The sequence below is a fragment of the Podarcis gaigeae genome (assembly GCF_964106915.1).
Source record: "Podarcis gaigeae genome assembly, chromosome: 6".
NCBI lineage: Eukaryota > Metazoa > Chordata > Lepidosauria > Squamata > Lacertidae > Podarcis > Podarcis gaigeae.
Genome location: NC_139682.1, coordinates 51,501,514 through 51,518,784, shown reverse-complemented (window position 1 = coordinate 51,518,784; position 17,271 = coordinate 51,501,514). Strand labels below are relative to the sequence as shown.

At 41.2% G+C, this 17,271-nt stretch overlaps 1 protein-coding gene across 3 annotated transcripts in view; it reads right to left on the bottom strand.

Moving 5' to 3' along the window:
* The window catches only part of ZSWIM5 (zinc finger SWIM-type containing 5), a 115,236-nt gene that overhangs the window by 55,532 nt on the left and 42,433 nt on the right, over positions 1 to 17,271 (bottom strand). The window contains exon 1 of one of the 3 annotated variants that reach the window (XM_083742333.1): positions 13,760 to 13,808. The exons of 1 other annotated variant lie outside the window; for it this stretch is intronic. In XM_083742333.1, coding sequence (XP_083598459.1) covers positions 13,760 to 13,793 — 34 coding nt within the window. In that variant the 5' untranslated portion in view covers positions 13,794 to 13,808. Of the gene's footprint in view, positions 1 to 9,951; positions 9,999 to 13,759; positions 13,809 to 17,271 lie in introns of those variants that run through there. One more of the 3 variants, XM_083742334.1, reaches the window with a different exon arrangement.

The following is a 17,271-nucleotide window of genomic DNA, read 5'->3' as shown; positions in this document are numbered from 1 at the left end:
TTGTACACGGTTTTTAATTCTGTTTTGTAAACTTCTGTACCCTGCCTTATGCGCAAAGCATTATAACAATGTCTGAATGAATGAATGAATGAATGGTCAGTTATTTTTCATCACTATATTATTGTAGTCCTAGCAAAAGATTCCAATAATGGATATTCCACAGTGCCCACTCTTAAAAGCTATTCATTCATTTTCTATGATGGCACAGTTCAAAAAGCATATTACCCAAAAAGCAAAGCCCATTAACTGATTTCACATTTCCATAAACCCATTAAAAATACTGGATACCTAATACATATACAGTGGTACCTCGGGTTAAGTACTTAGTTTGTTCCGGAGGTCGGTACTTAACCTGAAACTGTTCTTAACCTGAAGTACCACTTTAGCTAATAGGGCCTCCTGCTGCTGCCGCGCCACTAGAGCATGATTTCTGTTCTCAACCTGAAGCAAAGTTCTTAACCTGAAGCACTATTTCTGGGTTAGCGGAGTCTGTAAACTGAAGCGTATGTAACCTGAAGTGTATGTAACCTGAGGTACCACTGTATATGATGATATCCAGCATTTGTCATATTCGGAGTAGACCCATTGAAATTAGTGGGCTTAATCTAATGATTTCAAAGGGTCTGTTCCATGTATGACTAACGTTGGATATCACCCATAGTGTTCAGGACCCTGGTTTTGGAGAGGGAAAAACTAATACAGTGGTACCTCAGGTTACATACGCTTCAGGTTACATACGCTTCAGGTTACCGACTCCGCTAACCCAGAAATAGTACCTCGGGTTAAGAACTTTGCTTCAGGATGAGAACAGAAATTGTGCTCCGGCGGCGCGGCAGCAGCAGGAGGTCCCATTAGCTAAAGTGGTGCTTCAGGTTAAGAACAGTTTCAGGTTTTGAATGGACCTCCGGAACGAATTAAGTATTTAACCCAAGGTACCACTGTACTTTGTTATTCAATGGCCCCCTTGCAGAATTAGACTTGAGGATTTTAGAGTCTATTTACGCCAACATATCACTCATAAATAAGGTCCAATATGTGATCCATTCTAATGCACACATATTATTCCTTGTTTGCTCTTGGAAAAACCTCAAAAGCTTAAATTGAGAGTCTCCAGTATTTAGCTGTGCCTTTTCTCCGTAATAGTGAAGGCCTGTTGTTATAGACACGACTCCACTTGTCCAATGTATTTGCTGTAAGTAACAGAGCTACCATGCCAAAGTCACACTATACAGTTCTGATATAATGGAAATTTGTTCCGTTTGGTGAGCATTTTACTGATGGTTTTCAAGTTGCTGTTCAACTTGCATTACATTCTTTCTTTAAGGGAACATTTGTAGCCTGCTTAATCAGAAAGTTGTCTAAGCAATGTACATAATAAAACTGTCAATGAAACACAGATAAAATAATTGAATCCTGTGCTGTTGCACAGTATTTTTACCCGCACTTGGCTGCTAGATGTGCAATGCAAATATTGTAGAAGCTTCTCTGTATTGTGGGCTGGCAAGCAGAAAAGGGGAAGGCAGAATTCCAGCTAATTAAATTGCTCATTTGGAGTCCTGGTTTAAAGGCAGGAACAGGATGTTGGACATTTGGCAGGTTTTGTCTTACATTCTCTAAGCTACTCATATTCTTGAACTCTTTATCTGAGAGGTTGAACTGGTCAGTCAAGAGCTTTGCGCCTTTGCCTAATACAGATGTCAAGTTCAAACTCATGAGGATCTATGTTCCCATTTGAACTACCCAGCAACATCCTCCCCCCCTTCACCCACAAGTGCCTGCCACGTGCCTCATACAATGAACCTCTGGATTGCCTCAGCAGAGGCTGCCCTGCAGGAATGCTGGCTTGCATTCCAGAGGCACTTTTCAACTATCCCCATGGCTTCAGCAAGGAGAGGCATTTCAGAAGGAGAGCCAGACCAAGGCATTCAGCCAAATCCCAGAATTACGGCACATAATTTAGGGGGAACGGGGTAGCTGGCTTTGCAACCTGAGCGTTCAAGAGCAAAGAAATTACTGTCTTTATGCCACTAGAGAGATCACCCATTGAGGAGGATGTAACCCTTAATACCTCTCCATTAGATGTTCTGGCTTTGTTCTGTGTACCAAGTTGGAATGCTCCAGCAAACAAAACAGCACTTGTTACGTGGAAGCCAAGCAACCTAAATTCCTGCAATGCAGGCCACCTTTATAAACAGAATAACAAGATAGCTTGCACTAGAATCCACGAGAACAACAAAGTGCACAACACTGAGCGGGGCAGGTGAGTGGAAGCATTGTTAGTCCTGTTTAAAAAACCGACTCATTTTCACAATAAGGTTCTGCTGCTTCCAGAGTCTAACCAACCACTGCATGGCTCCTCACACACCGCTTGATCCATCACAACAGCTCTGATGCAGCAAGATGACAAAAGGTTAAGAAATACACATCCCTTTTAGTCTGTATCAACACTTGCGAGTTTGCCACTACTGCTGTAAGATGAACCACCCCAGACAGGATATATCTGATGCAATATGAGGTAATATAGTACAGTACTGACACTTCTCTTGACACAGTCACAACACTAGGGAGCAGCTCACTTATCCTCAGTGCTGATTGTATGAGACTGCAACCCCCACCCCACCCCCACCACAGTATGTTGCTTAAGGCTGCCATACAGCCAGATTTTCCCGGACATTACTGGGATCTCAAAGGCGGAATTCACATCTGGTGGAAATCAGTGTCCTGAAATATGGCAACATCATGGAATCCATCAGTGGATTTCAGCTGGTCCAGGCACCATTTGATGTGAGACAACCTGGTGTCAATGCCACTCTTGTTACCGTGAGTGCACCCATGCACAACTAACATAAAGCAGGTCCTTTCTCTTCATGCAAATATGCACTACAGCTATAATAATCCCCAGATTGGTAAACATGTGGCTGAATATTGTGTGGCAGCGGGGGGCTGTGGTTAATTAGTTCAGAATCTTTCTCTCTCTCTCTCATTCTCTCTCTCTCTCTCTCTCTCTCTCACACACACACACACACACGTCTCTTGTGGCATGCTTGTACAGCTAGCAAATACAAGTGACACCAAAATGACTTGGAGAGTGCAGCATTTTAAGTGAATCTGGGACCAATTTTGGACGCTGGACCAATCTGCCTCTGCTTTATTAAAAGCTTTTGTACTTCTAGCCTATCGGGAGAGGCGGAAAGAATCTCCTTGGTGCAAAGTCACTTCATAAATTTTATTGGAACTAAGCTCTGCAAGTCTGGAAGCTCTCTTGCCATTTCCTTTAAGGTCTTCAGCTCTGTTAAACGTTAACTGTAAAAAATAATCATATACTTCACATGACAAAGACACTAACAATCTGAGTCCAATAATTCACAGGGTAATGAAGGGAGTGGCCTTGTGGATTTTCATACTTCTAAAGCCCCTCCGGCATTAGAACAAAGACACCCATTTCCTCTCTGAAAGTTTCAAAGCCAAGATCTCTAGCTTTCTACAGCAGACCACATCAATACATTCTAATGCTGCATCTCTCATGGCACACAGTTGGCTTCAGAGTAGCACATAAAAACATGCTATAGATGAGATACACAGGATGAGGTCCGCAGGCCTTGGGGAGATCTAACGCAAATGAGGCTAAATAGTGCTTAGTGAAAAACATAACATACAGCAAACAAAACTGACTCTACTTTTTGGCACTCAGGGTGCAACCAGATGTGACATTGAGAGATCTGTGACCAGATTTCCTATTGCTGTTTTATGTAAGCTTAAAAGCAGCTGCAGGTCTCCCTGACTCTGGTCAAGACTGTGGTTTTGTGGGAGATGGGGTTCAACTCTTTCCTCTCTGTGATTCTAAATTCATAATCTGTCAATAATGTTGGACCCCGTGCACACAATACCATAGCTGACATACTGTAGGTCAGAGGGAGATATTTAGACTACCAACTGGTCAGTGTCCTTGGGATCATTGTCAGTTGTTGCAAATCCAGGATGCAGAAAGGACATCTGCAGGGGAGAGGCTGACCACCCATTCTCAGTCACACTGACCGATGAGCCTCAGGGGCACACAGGAGATGCCACAACTATGCTTTAGAATGGAGTACAAGAAGCAGGCGGACAGAATTTTGGTTTTGCATAGGGTGCCACTGAAATTTGAGACCCCAAGGCCCACCACTGCACTTGCACATCCTCAACACCTCTTTCAATACTAATGAATTCTCCTAGAGTGGTTTGATAAATTGGGTATTGGGGGTACTGTATAACAGTGATTCCACTGCTACTAGAGAATAATAGTGAATAGTGTCCTGCTTTACACCATGGCATTTGTGCTGTGTGGTCCCACAGGGTTCTATTTTGTCCCCAGTGCTGCTTAACACCTATATGAAACTGCTGGGAGGTGCAATCTGGAAATATTATTATATTGATTTAGTATATTTATTTTAGTATATTGATATCCCACCTTCCATCCATCACAGAACACATGACAGTGTACATCTGGTTCCTAAGCAGTCTCCTATTCAGGCACTGACAAGACCCCAACCTGTTTAGCATTTGTAATGTGGCTACATCATATGCCCTCGGGGCTAACTAATAAGCACCATTATTAGTAGCAGAGCAAATAACAGAATGGTATTTGCATAATGCACAGAAACATAAGGAACATGCCGGGGGGGGGGGAGTTGTATTCACCTGGTTACATGTGGATCTTTCATAATGGATGTAGCTTCAGTATAAAATTTTATTAAAACTCTCAGTTGCTTCCCCTTCTTTTCAAAGGCAAAGAGAATAATTTGTCAGCAAAATGCAGCCATGTAGTACCATTACATGGCCTTCAACCAACAGCAGTTACTTTAGCAATGATCTACAAATTTGTAAGTGTTTTTTTTTTATTAAACATACCAAATGGGATAGTGGAAGGAAAATGAACAACCACCACCACTACCACCTACAGAGAAAAAGTGTGGGAGAAGATGCTGAAAAGAGCTACGGACATTGCCAGAATGGAGAATGACTTTGCATTCATTAAGGTAACCGCTTAGGAGAGCAAGAAAAGCAGCAATCTTTTATCAGTACCAGGTGAGAAACTCTGTCTCTTTCCAAGACATGTTGTTGGAAGTATTTGCTGAGGTGAAATGATGAGCCAAGAAACCTATTGCGAAAGATTTATATGATCTGAAGAGAAACCAGAGATTGAATTGAAACCTATTACATAGTGATTCGCTGCATGCTCTTGCTTACTATGGCCTGAACACAGGCAGCTAAATATTGAGAAGTTGGGGTTCAACAAATGCCACACAGAAATCAGAGAGTACAATTTTCCCTTCTATATTATGTGCTGACTATCTGTAATAGTGGACTGGTTTCTGCTGTTGCCTTGGTATGGAGTTCAGCACCAATCTTAATTTGTTATATTGTGTTTTATAGTTTTAATAAAATTGTATATGCATAACTGCAGTGAGGCTATGAGGAAGGCTGATATAGAAATGAATGTATTAATATATGAATGAGGTCCTACCTACAGAACTAAAATCTAGGTATTGTGCCATATTCAATAGGATGGCAATCCCAAACAGTACAACAAAAAATATGTATTTAAAAGAGTCAGGAATAAGGGTTCCAAATCAGGATGCTAAATATGAAAAACTATTCAAGTTGCAACTCACTCTCAACACCAAGGGCAATCTCTGAATCTCCCCATGACTGTGCCCTCTACTGCACAGCTGACTAGAGCCCATCAGCAGGCAAAAGTGAGCATGGCTGAGTCATGCTGCAAAACTGTCCATGGAGGAAAAGATCACTCTGTTCTCCTTGGGCAGTTGTTTGCATTTCCATGGAGTGCAGTGAAATAAGAAGCATTGGATGTTTTTTGGCCAGGAAAAGGTGGATGAGGAACACCAACAGCTATACAAAAGCAAAGCTCATTGTCTCTGAAAAGAACCCAGTGATTAGCTGGACATTCTTTCAACTGCAATGTCATCCTGTGCCTTTTAGAATGGTGTGGTTGCAAACTGACCTAATGGTCACAAATAGTCTCTTCTAACTATGCACAAATAGTTTTCATTTCCATCCTTTTGCTGCAGGAAGACTGATTAATACATGGGCTTTGTGTATTACAAAATCCCATGCATGGTATTAGGCCCAAAACTCAAAAGACTGAGAATCGGAGCTTGTTTTCCTGCAAGTTTCTAGCCCTTTGTATAAATTACGGACTGCAGATTTCAGCTTTTCTTGGTACAGAGTATAGGATACCTTGGCACAAATATTTTAATCTGTGTCAATAACCACCACTGGTTATCATTAATACACAGAAAGTAAGGCTTAATTGGTGAAGGGTTTAACAATATTTATTCTAGCCACCTTACCAATAGCTCCTGAGTGATTACTCATAGCTATCCTCCATTTTACAAAGGGGAAACTGATGCTGACCAGCCTATGGCGAAGGGACAGGACGATGCCTTCCCAGTCTCATGCACAAAAGCCTCCTGGGCTGGCAACTGAACCTTACTTCACCACTGGTGATGGGGCAGCATCCTCTCCTGCACTTGAAGACAGCAGGGTAGCTTAGGGGTCACAGGGAAGGTTGTATGCCATACATAGCTCTGTCCTGAAACACCTTGCTGCACACCCCACCTTCAAGCATCCATGTTGAGACACCTGTTGGTGGGGAAACAAAAGTGGGGAAACAAAGATGGAGGTGCAGAGAGAAGAGAAGATGAGCAATGGGGGAAAAGGAGGAAGCATGAACCGAGATGTTGAGAGGGAGCCTGCATGCTACAGACAGAAAATGAAAGTTAAAGATTTATTTATTTATTTTAAGAAAAGCACCATTATGTTCAAATGGCAACAAAAATGCTTTCCCATGTTCAATAGGGTAAAAGCAGCTCTTGAACTGATAAAAACCTTTAAGTGGCCCTCAGAGCGATTTGAGGATGTACTTTCTGCTAAACAGAAAAGAACTAAATCCCTTTGAGAATATCTCCCCACAGGAGGCGTTATTGTTACAACAAGGAGGTTAGCACATCATCACAAAGCCCTGTCTAAGGTGCAGGAGCAGATCTACATACTGGACTTAGGAGTACCTAAGTGTAAGCAATCTGCAGTACACGCTCTCAATATACTTTCCTTCCATTAGAACCAATGTTTCCTTCCTTCAGAAGCTTATGGGGTATAATTAAATAATTTAATTTATACCAGGAAATGAGAGGGCGATAGATGGAGAATCCTTGTGGCTCACATGAAGACCCTCCCGGAGCCCAAAGAGGACTTCACTGAGGGCAGAGAAGAGACTAGAGGTGCAGCGGTGTTTTGTTTAGGCTGCTCAGCCTCCCCACCTAACAGCTGATGTGCGCTGTGGTGCAGCAGCCACTTTTCTTTGCGTCCTCCAGCCTCCGGCTGGCCCCAGAGCTTCAACTTCAGTTGTGGATATTTTTGCCATGGTCTTTTTCATCTGGATTGGAGAGAAAGCTGCAGAGAGGGTATTTAAAGGGTGTTTAGAGGGTGCTCTCCACTTACCCGATTTTCACTTATGTGTGCCAGAATGTAACCCCCATGTAAGTGGGGAATTGCCTGTATATTTGATTCAATTAGTTTCACCTAGAGTTGTGCAAAGAAGATTCCAATCCCCGCTCCCAATTCTCCTTAAATTCCAACCACAAAGTATGGGGGATCCTGCCTGCATCTCTCCCCTTGCCCTCTGATCTTAGGTTTTACAAAAGTTCATTTTCATGCTTAGGAGCCAGAATTAAAAACCCTTTAAAGAAAACTAATGCTTCAAAAATGCCATACATGGTCAGTGGTGAAGCTATACAAATAAGAGTTTTTCACAAACCACTTACAAAATGTTTCCAGGTGTTGGCCTCTCCCATGATGGCAGCTGACAACTTGGTCGCTGACCACAGGAGGAAAAGGAGAATTTGTGAATTTAAATGTAAGTTACAGATGTCATATAAACTTCCACATGCAATTAGTGCAAAAAAAAAACCTCTAAAAGATTCCAAAAAAAATTCTATGCCAGTTAAGACTTTTGCAATATCTTTTATACACTTAGATGGCTACAAATCTGCATTACTCAGCAGAGGCACTTTCCATTTATTGATGTAAGAAATCAGAAGGCAAGGGCCCACAGCACTAATACTTCTAACCTATGATAGGCCTACTGATAAATCTTGGCTTCCTCTCATGGCCTCTCCCCTCTGTTGCATCTCCAGGAGAAAATTGGTTGCATATGTAATCTACTGCCTTTCAGCACCACTCTGCCTGCAAACCTAATTTAGTACAGTGGTAAAAACCTTATAATGCAAGCAAGCATCAATTTTTTGGCTTACATAATCTATTGGATCAATGTCTGAAACTAATTGCTCTCATGGAAAAACTGCTAGCCTTGCAAGACAACCCAAGCTACCATCTCACCACCTTTCACTTCCTAGAACCATTAATCACACTCAGATGATTTATAGGTTATTGGGATTTTCTGATTAATTTTCCACATCTCCAGATCTGTCTTCCTCAGGTAGATACAGAGGGCAATATGAAACTACTGAACAAGTATTAGGTGCCTGTTCCCAATCTGAATGTTGTCAAAGTGGGGTAGGAGTGGGACAGAGGGAGGAGATACTTATTCTAGTCTTGCTCCATAAAGTTTCTTCCCTATTAGCATTCCAATGGTTTTAATCAGCTCCCAACATTTTATCTATAACACAAGATAACAATGATTTGAGGATGTTTGTTACATCAAATGCCTTGGTACTCAAACAACTTGGAACCCAAATACTGCAAACCCAGAAGTAAGTGTTCCGGTTTGCGAACTTTTTTTAGAAGTCGAACGTGCTCCGTTTTGAGTGTCACACTTCTATTTTGAGTGTTACGTGGAGGTCTGTCTGCTTTTTCTATTTATTATGCATTTTTGTTTTTGCTACTCTTTTTGTTTTGTTTTTGTGACTGTGTGGAACCCAGTTCAGCTACTGATTGATTGATTGATTGATTGATTGATTGATTCATTGATTGATTGATTGATTGATTTTGTGACTCCAGTACATTGTTTATTGCTTTCATTTTATGGATCAATGGTCTCGTTAGATAGTAAAATTCATTTTAAATTGCTCTTTTAGGGGTTGTTTTTAAAAGTCTGTAGCAGATTAATCCATTTTGCATTACTTTCTATGGGAAAGCATGCCTTGGTTTTGGAACACTTTGCTTTTGGAATGGACTTCTGGAATGGATTAAGTTTGAGAACCAAGGTACCACTGTAAGTCTCACCCTCATTAACAAACATTCAAACTCCAAATACCATCAAGCATTATATTTTGCCCTGTTAACATGGATTTAGAAGGAAAGCCAACCCCAAGTCACTGACCAGAAACACAGAACAAAATAGGACCAAGTCTTTCTTTCTTCTCTTAAAGCCTAAGATTTTCCGATGGAGACTGTTGGTCAGGTGCTATAACTGAGGTTAACTAGTAAGAAACAGCTAACCAATGTTATGCCCTCCATATATTGTGGACCACAATTCCCATCATCCTTGACCAGGGCTGGGGCTGATGTGAGTTGTAGTCCAAAACATCTGGGGGGCACCAGGTTGGCTAGCCCTTGTATAAGGCACTCATGTTAAAGCACTAATCAGAAAGCTGTACCTCCTGATCATGTACAGCACAATTTGAAGTCACTTATTCCAGGTTAATAATTAATGTTACTTTCAAATAGACCGAAAAGTATGAACTACTAATATACAACCAAGTGTGGCCTTATGAACTCGCTCTCTGTACATCACAGAGACACACACAAGTGGTTCTATTATTAAAGTGTGGGGTACTCTGTAAAAACCACAAAAATTCAATTCAGGATGTGGAGAGTCTACTTGTCCTCTCCCTCTCCACATTCTCCACCTATCAACCTTTCTGTGCCATCCCACACTTGCCCACCCAAATTGAAGCATAACAAGAAAGCAGCAGGCAGCTAGATACTCACTGCTGTCTTCAAGTTTCAGTATTACTTTGAACATGCAGAGGAAGAGGACTGGGACTGAAAGATTAAGCGACAGAATGGTTGCATGGCACATGTTGTAAGCAAGCTCCCTATGTACGTGCCTCAATTCTTTTAACCCAATGGTTTTTGGATCTTAGGAAATTTTATGTGTGTGTGTGACTCCCCACCCTACCCATATGTTGTATTGTGCTTTCAGCAGCAAAGCCTTGGACACTGATTGGCTATGGTGGTGTGAACATTGCAATTGGTCAGAGAGCAATGCTGTTAAATTTGCATGGAAGACAGAGGCAAGAAAGAAAGGGAAGGAGAGAAACAACATAATATTAGAAGCTGTATGTTCGAAGAGACTTTTAGGAAGTATTGGGAAGAGGCAGAGTAGCTCAAGAAAGAGAGACAAAATACACAATGGGCTAAAAGAAGGAATCTGGGGAAAATTTGGGTACTAGACAAATGGAGCTGAAAAAATAGAGGCACTGGGCAGAGGCCAAATTTCACATTGGGCCTAGTAGCAGGCTGAACTCTATTTGCACAAGATGGGCAAACTGAGAAGGCTGGAAGGCTAAGGGCTGAGAGACAAGGAGGCAATGGGTCATGAGGCCGTTTGAACTAGAATTTAGACAAATATTCCCTTCCTTTGCCTCAAAAGGGCAAGTTTTGTTAGTTACGGCTACCACTGTTGCTGCACCACTGTGACCTGATAACCCTAAGAAAGCATAAAGGAGCTGAATTTGACATACTGATTTGAAATTAACAATTCCTTTGCTATAGGCTTCATGTACATGTATGTAAGCAGAACTAAAAACCTTCACAATTATGTACTTATGCAAATTAAAACAAATTGCAATCTTTGTTTTTCAGGAACTGTTTTCAGTAGCGGCCAGTGTAGTGGGGCAGAGCTGCCACCCCACCCCAGCTGTACTATAGTTTACCTGGATGGTGAGGTGAAAAGCAGATTGGCAGTGAAGCACAGACACACTGGTGGAGCCAATACAGCATTCACATCAGTGTGTCCGCACAACTTGACCTCGCTTGAAGTATAAATGAATCCTACACATGTCTACTCAAAAGCCAGTCCATTGAGTTCAATGTCACTTAAGCCCAAGAAACTGAATGTAGGATTGCAGTCTAAGAGAGTGGTTTTCAACACTAATGACTATAACAACAAAAAGACTCATTGAAAGAGACGGCATTGTGCAGAATTGGGGAGCGGGGAAATACAGAACAGGACTACTGTTTACCCTGGCTGAAAACCTTTTCTTTTCTCAATCTTCCTCAGCCTGTACTTTCCTTGTTCGGAACAAATGGGGTAGGTGACCTGAGGTTATGTCTAGTATAGTCTGCAAATTCTTTTAAAATGAAGGCAGGAAATCTCAAGACAGGCGGATTTTGCCTGAACTCAGATTTCACTCAGCATGGTCCAGAACTCATAAGGTTCTATAACAGAAAAGTTGTCTTAAGCGGAATCCTAGAACTTGCTGCACCAGCAAATAAGTGTTAGGAAGAAGCATACATAGTGCTGCGTCAAAAGCATTAGGTTACTCCAACACTGCAGGGATGTTAACTCTGGTGTTTTAAGGTAATATGTCAGCACAAATTTTTAGGAGAGGAATGAGAGATTTTCCATTTCTAACTCTTAGTTTCCAACTTCATATTTAAAACAATTTAAAAATGTGAGATGTTCACTTTTGGAAAACCACACTATTGATGCATTTTAGAAGCGACAGCAGGCTTAGTATATGTTTTCTATACATCCATCACATATGCATCAGGTTGGGCAATTAGATATATTTAAGCATATGGTACCCTAATTCAGTCCAGCAGGAAAATAGATTTTGTTAATCTTATTAAGTTTGAGCCATGCTGCTGCTGTTACAGTATTTGTATGAGGGTCTTCCTGGCCTTATTTTCCAACCCCATGGGCATAATATACACATGGTGTCATCATTTAAACAAATGTATGATAAGAGATTAAAGAACAGACCACCAACTTTTTTGGGCTCATGAGCTGATTAGCAAATGGAACAAAGTGTTGTGGGACTCTCTCTCTCTCTCCACTCCCTGCAGCCTATTCTACGGGTTACAACAGAATGCTTCCTTCAAGTCTACTTTAATTGAAGGAGAGGTGGCCTCGCGTGCACCAGGGAAGGCTTCTGTGGGCACATATGCAACCCTGGGCACCTTGCTGGCAACCCCCGGAATAGTTTTCCAAGCAGTAAATATTGTTTTATTAATGATGTGCTATCCTGTGACAATGTTTTCCTCGTTCTTGCTGACTAATTTCCTTAAATTTTAAGGCTTAAACCAGTGGTTTTCAACAATTGTGCCGCAGCATCCTGGAGTGCATTGAATGATGGTCAGGGTGCCATGGGCAACACTGGCCTCTGTCCTGCTTTCCTTCCCTCCCTCCTCTGAGGCCCTCTCCCATCTCTGTCTCCCAAAGGTTTGTACAGCTGTTTGTTGAAGGCAAGGGGTGACATAACTGGGCTCCTGAGCCCCACAGGGATGCCATGGAAAGAATGTAGTTGGTCAAGGGAGCCGTGGACCCAGAAAGGTTGAAAATCTCTGGCTTAAACTAATGGGAAGCTTTATCTAGCATTCATTTCATACAAATGAAGTTTATTTAAGCATTTTGCTGTAAAATGGGAAGCTCTATTCACTATTTACTTGAGTAGCAAATAAAGAATAGAACCTCATCACTCAGAAGGGGGAGGCTAAGTACTCTTCCAACACTGGGTGATAGAAGCAACAAGCATTTCCCCATCATACCAAGAAGTAGAAGAGGATATTGCAGTTCCTGCCCAGCTGGCTCAACATTAAGCTATTGAAACAGTAAGCCATCATGGTTTGATGATGGGAGCTGTAGTCCAAAACATCTAGAGGGTTTGGGGAAAGCTGGTTTACACTGACGAGAAATAGCTCTTTTTCGTTCAGAAATAAGACTTTCCCAGTCTTATGCCTCAATTGTAGGGGGTTGAACTAGATGACTCTCGGGATCCCTTCAAACTCTTTAAATCTATGGTTCTATCTGGAAATATCAGGGATAAACCTGAGCCCTTCTGCATGCAAAGCAAATGCTGTACCACTGAGCTATGGCTCTTCCTCAAGGCCAAGTGGGAACTCTGTATGAAAACCGGCTCTGGCATTAGACCTATTGAGATGAGAAGCTCCTAGTCCTCAAAACCATTAAACTTTTGTTTTAAATCGCAAAATCGACATTCTGAAACACTAGCTTTTTATGCTTCCAACCCATAAATTCAGCTGGGAAGAAAATACATCACAGGCAATTTGCAAAATCTGAATGACAGGAAAGGGATGAACCTTCTCAGAAAGGTCCAAGTAGAAGAATGTTGTTGTTTTTTACAGGATGGCCACAGTGTTCAGTTACTGCTACAAAAAAATGACAATGCAGTATTGCAACCAAAGCAGGAAACAGTATAAGGACTTACAGTAGTGTAATCCATAAACTAGTAGTAAAAAGAAATCTGAAACAGGACTGAAAATCCAATGTGTTGGATAGCTTTTATGTATGTTTAAAATTATGTATACTGCAAAACATTATCTTCAGCGTTCCACAATGATCACTGCAGTATTCAGCAACAATGGCAGAGACTTTTACCTAGGCTGAAACAAACGTCTTCTGTTACCCTAGTAGAATTTGGCTTTTTAAAAACAGTTTCTTTGCCTTGTCACAATGTTTCAGAATTATTGTTGTCAGTCTGCAATGTAGCATACAGCTGGGGAACTGCTGTTTCACAAAATAAGGCAAAGGTGCAATCCTATGCGTACTTACCAAGGAGCGGTAAGCCTTCTTTTTTAGTAGGCATTCATAGAATTCAGCTGTAAAACCCTTTGAGGTCATCAAACATCTTTTCACAGTTCACTGGATCATGGCCATTGATCCAGAAGTAGGAATGAACATGGACTTATTTCCCCCTCACAATTTGCTGTGCAATAGAATCAGTCTGGAAGATTTACAAGGGAAGACATAATATCCAGGGCAGCAATCCTAATCCAGGAGTAAGCTCCACTGAATTCAATAGGATTTATTTCTTGCTGCAGAATGTAGTGCAAAGGTGCTGCCTCTTCTTTTCACATCAAGTATATGTGACCACAGCTTTACCAGAGCAAGGGGTTAATACAAGCACCTCTGTAATTCAGAAAGCAGGGTTACAGAGTCATCTCACCAGTTTGCTGACAGATCAACTACGCTGAAAAATGCTGCAGCTTTCCCGCAAGCTACTGGGCAGGACTTGACTAACCTCTGAACTGTCCTTCCAGTTGCCCTGAACTAAGCCTGCTGCTCTAATGCCTTTTCCACTAATACCACTTTGAGCACAAAGGTGCAGCCAGGACAGGCCTGAAAACAAATCTAATTTCTCCCACTCCCTTCCTCCTATGCTTCATTTCATTCAGACTCTTTGGATTAGGCTAACAAGAAGGGTTCAGAAAGCTGGAGCAACTCTATAGTCTCCCTGCAGGAAGCCAACATAATTCACTTAACTTCACTTACATGGAGGCCTGTGAGTTTATATCAAACATTTCTATGTGAATGGGAAAACCACAATTCAGGGAGTGCCCCCACAGCTGGCTTCCAGCTGCCAGCCAACCAGACTTCAAACACAATTGCAATTTCCCTCACCCTTACACAGTGCTCAGCAAAAAACCTCTTTGCAAAAGACAAATACTTAGGCTGCCAGCTCTTCCAACATTAAAGCTCCCCCTGCCTTTCTTTCCTTTCTTTAAATCCATAACCACCCGCTTTAAAGCTTTAAATCAATATCCCTTCTTTCTATCTGTATTCAAAGGGGAATTATTCACATTGGGCGCTTTAAAAATTAAGCTAAGCTTCCAGGGCCATGCCAAACTTAAATCACAACAACCTTTAAAATTGGATCAGGGACACAGCAAAGCCCTGTCTGATCCCTGGCCGCAGGGGCCGAGGTGGTTTTACTATCAGGAAGAAAAATGAACATGGTTGTTCTATAGGCAAAGTGACTCTATGTAAGGTGGTCAGTTTAGATTGTCCTGTCTTTTTCTGTTACACTAAATTGCAGAAAATATTATTATTGTTAGGGCCTTTGCAGATTACGTGAAAAATCTACATCTTTATCAAGCTCTATTTATTTCTTATTTCTTATTTATTACATTTATATACCACCTTTATCTTCCAAGGAGCTCAAGGTGGCTTATGTGGTTTTCCTCCCCATTTCATCCTCACAACAACCCTGTGAGGTAGGGGAGGCTAAGAGATGATGACTGGCCCAAGGTCACCCAGTGAGTTTCAAGGCTGAGTGGGGATTTAAACCCTGCTCCTCCTGGTCCAAACCCACTAAACAGATGGTTGGCAATGCCAGTACTGAATGGCTGCTGACCAAGCTGGTGATCATTTCTTCAGTGGAAGCACATACCTAGGTCTCCATGTACTGCAACGAAGAGAACATTGCCCAGGTTAGATTAATGTACACTTGATGCAGAAGCAGTTCTGATTACTGCAGAATGGCTTCTGCCAGCAGTGAGGAGTTGTCAGCACATGATACTTCCACTCAGAGCACAGCACTGGCTGCCAATTTGCTGCCTGGCCAAGTTCAAGGTGTTACTGTTAGTATATATAAAGCCCTTAATAGCTTGAGACCAGTTTACTTTTGGGATCACCTCATCCCATACTTGCCCATTCAATCACTTAAATCTGCAGAACTGGCACTGGTAGAGGTGCCACATAATACTCGTCCTGCAGTTTTAAGAAATAAGTCTTTGAGCAGCACCTAAACTTTGGAACTCCCTGGCTATTGACATCAGGCAGGCATGTTCACTGTACTCTTTCCAGCACCTACTAAAATATTTTTGTTTAGGCAAGCCTATTCAGACATAAGAAGTTACATGTGTTTTAATCTGTTTGTTGTTGGTTTTTATTTGTTGAAAATACCTCTTTTTTGTTTTGTTTTTTGTTTTTTTGTCAGCTTCTTTGAGGTTTTATTACAAATCTACACATTATTATAATTTACTGAAAACATATCTAACAACTGAGCTCAACTATAAGTAGGTACATTTACACATAGTGTCACCATCTATGGGAGTTGGATATCGTAAGTTTGCTAGCCTACCCTTACTTTTCCATTTTTACACTGTAAGTTTAACAGAATTTTAAAATTCAAAATGTAAAATAATATGCTTTTAGGGGCCCTGGAAATCTCAAAAAAACTTCAGTAGTGCAAAGTATCACGCTCCCACTTAAGCCAATAGGCTTGCTCAGTACCAGACTAGGAACACCTTTCTCTCATTAAATATTAAACAGTCACCCTGGTTTTCTAAGTTTTATTACGGTGTCCAGCCAACGGTATTTTTATCTTCTTTTGGGACCTACCCTGCACCCTCCACCTCACAAAAACCTGGTCAAAATGGGCTTCCAGCTGTTATTCACTTTGATGCAAAGTCACCAGAACATAAAGCTCCAGGTATAAAATGAGAGTGGAAAGTAAACAGTCAAATGTCACAAAAAAGTACTTTTTAGCATTATTTTAAAATATTCAAATTTTTAAAGCTGCAGCAAGAAAAGCCAACACCCAGACCCATATTGTTACTCATACAGCAAAGCAAAATCACAAATGGCATTATTATGTTAGCAACAGAACAGACCAAGTTGACAATAATGCCTTTATTATCATCTTTGCTTATAGGCTGACCAATTTGCAAAATAACAGCACAACACAAAAATTAAGCAAATTGCTGCATCTTTGCTTCGGTTGGAGAGAAGGCAAGGCGCAGGCTATTAGGGTCAGCAAGGCTCAACAAATTGCCAGAATCCAGACAAGGAAAAGACCAAGAATAAGCTTTTCATACCCAAGAACAGCAAGAGGGTAAAGCAGCACAAGCAATGATTGATGCATTTCCCAAGCATAATCGTGCTAGCAAAAAGTTATAAAGTGATAGCCATAAGCATTAGCATTACTTTAGAAGAAACTGCACATTTGCTTAGCAGAACTGTGATATAAAAGGGATACAGATGATGGGGTTAAGTATAGTCTATGACGTGTATTGATTATATAGGAATTTACTTATGCGCTAGCAAGCATCTTACTTTTAAAAATACAGCTTTTTTTTACCCAATATGTTGGCTGAAAGGTGCAGTTTATTCTAGAAAATCCTGAAATCAGAAGGCAAAGCCTAGTAATCTTTCAGAGCCCCATACATCAAAGAGAAAGTTCCTTCTATGATTCCTCCAGTCTCCATTTTCCTTACAAAATTTCATATCACATGGTTTGCAGAGGGCCACTATTACAAAGACAAATGTAGATTCTGTCTCTG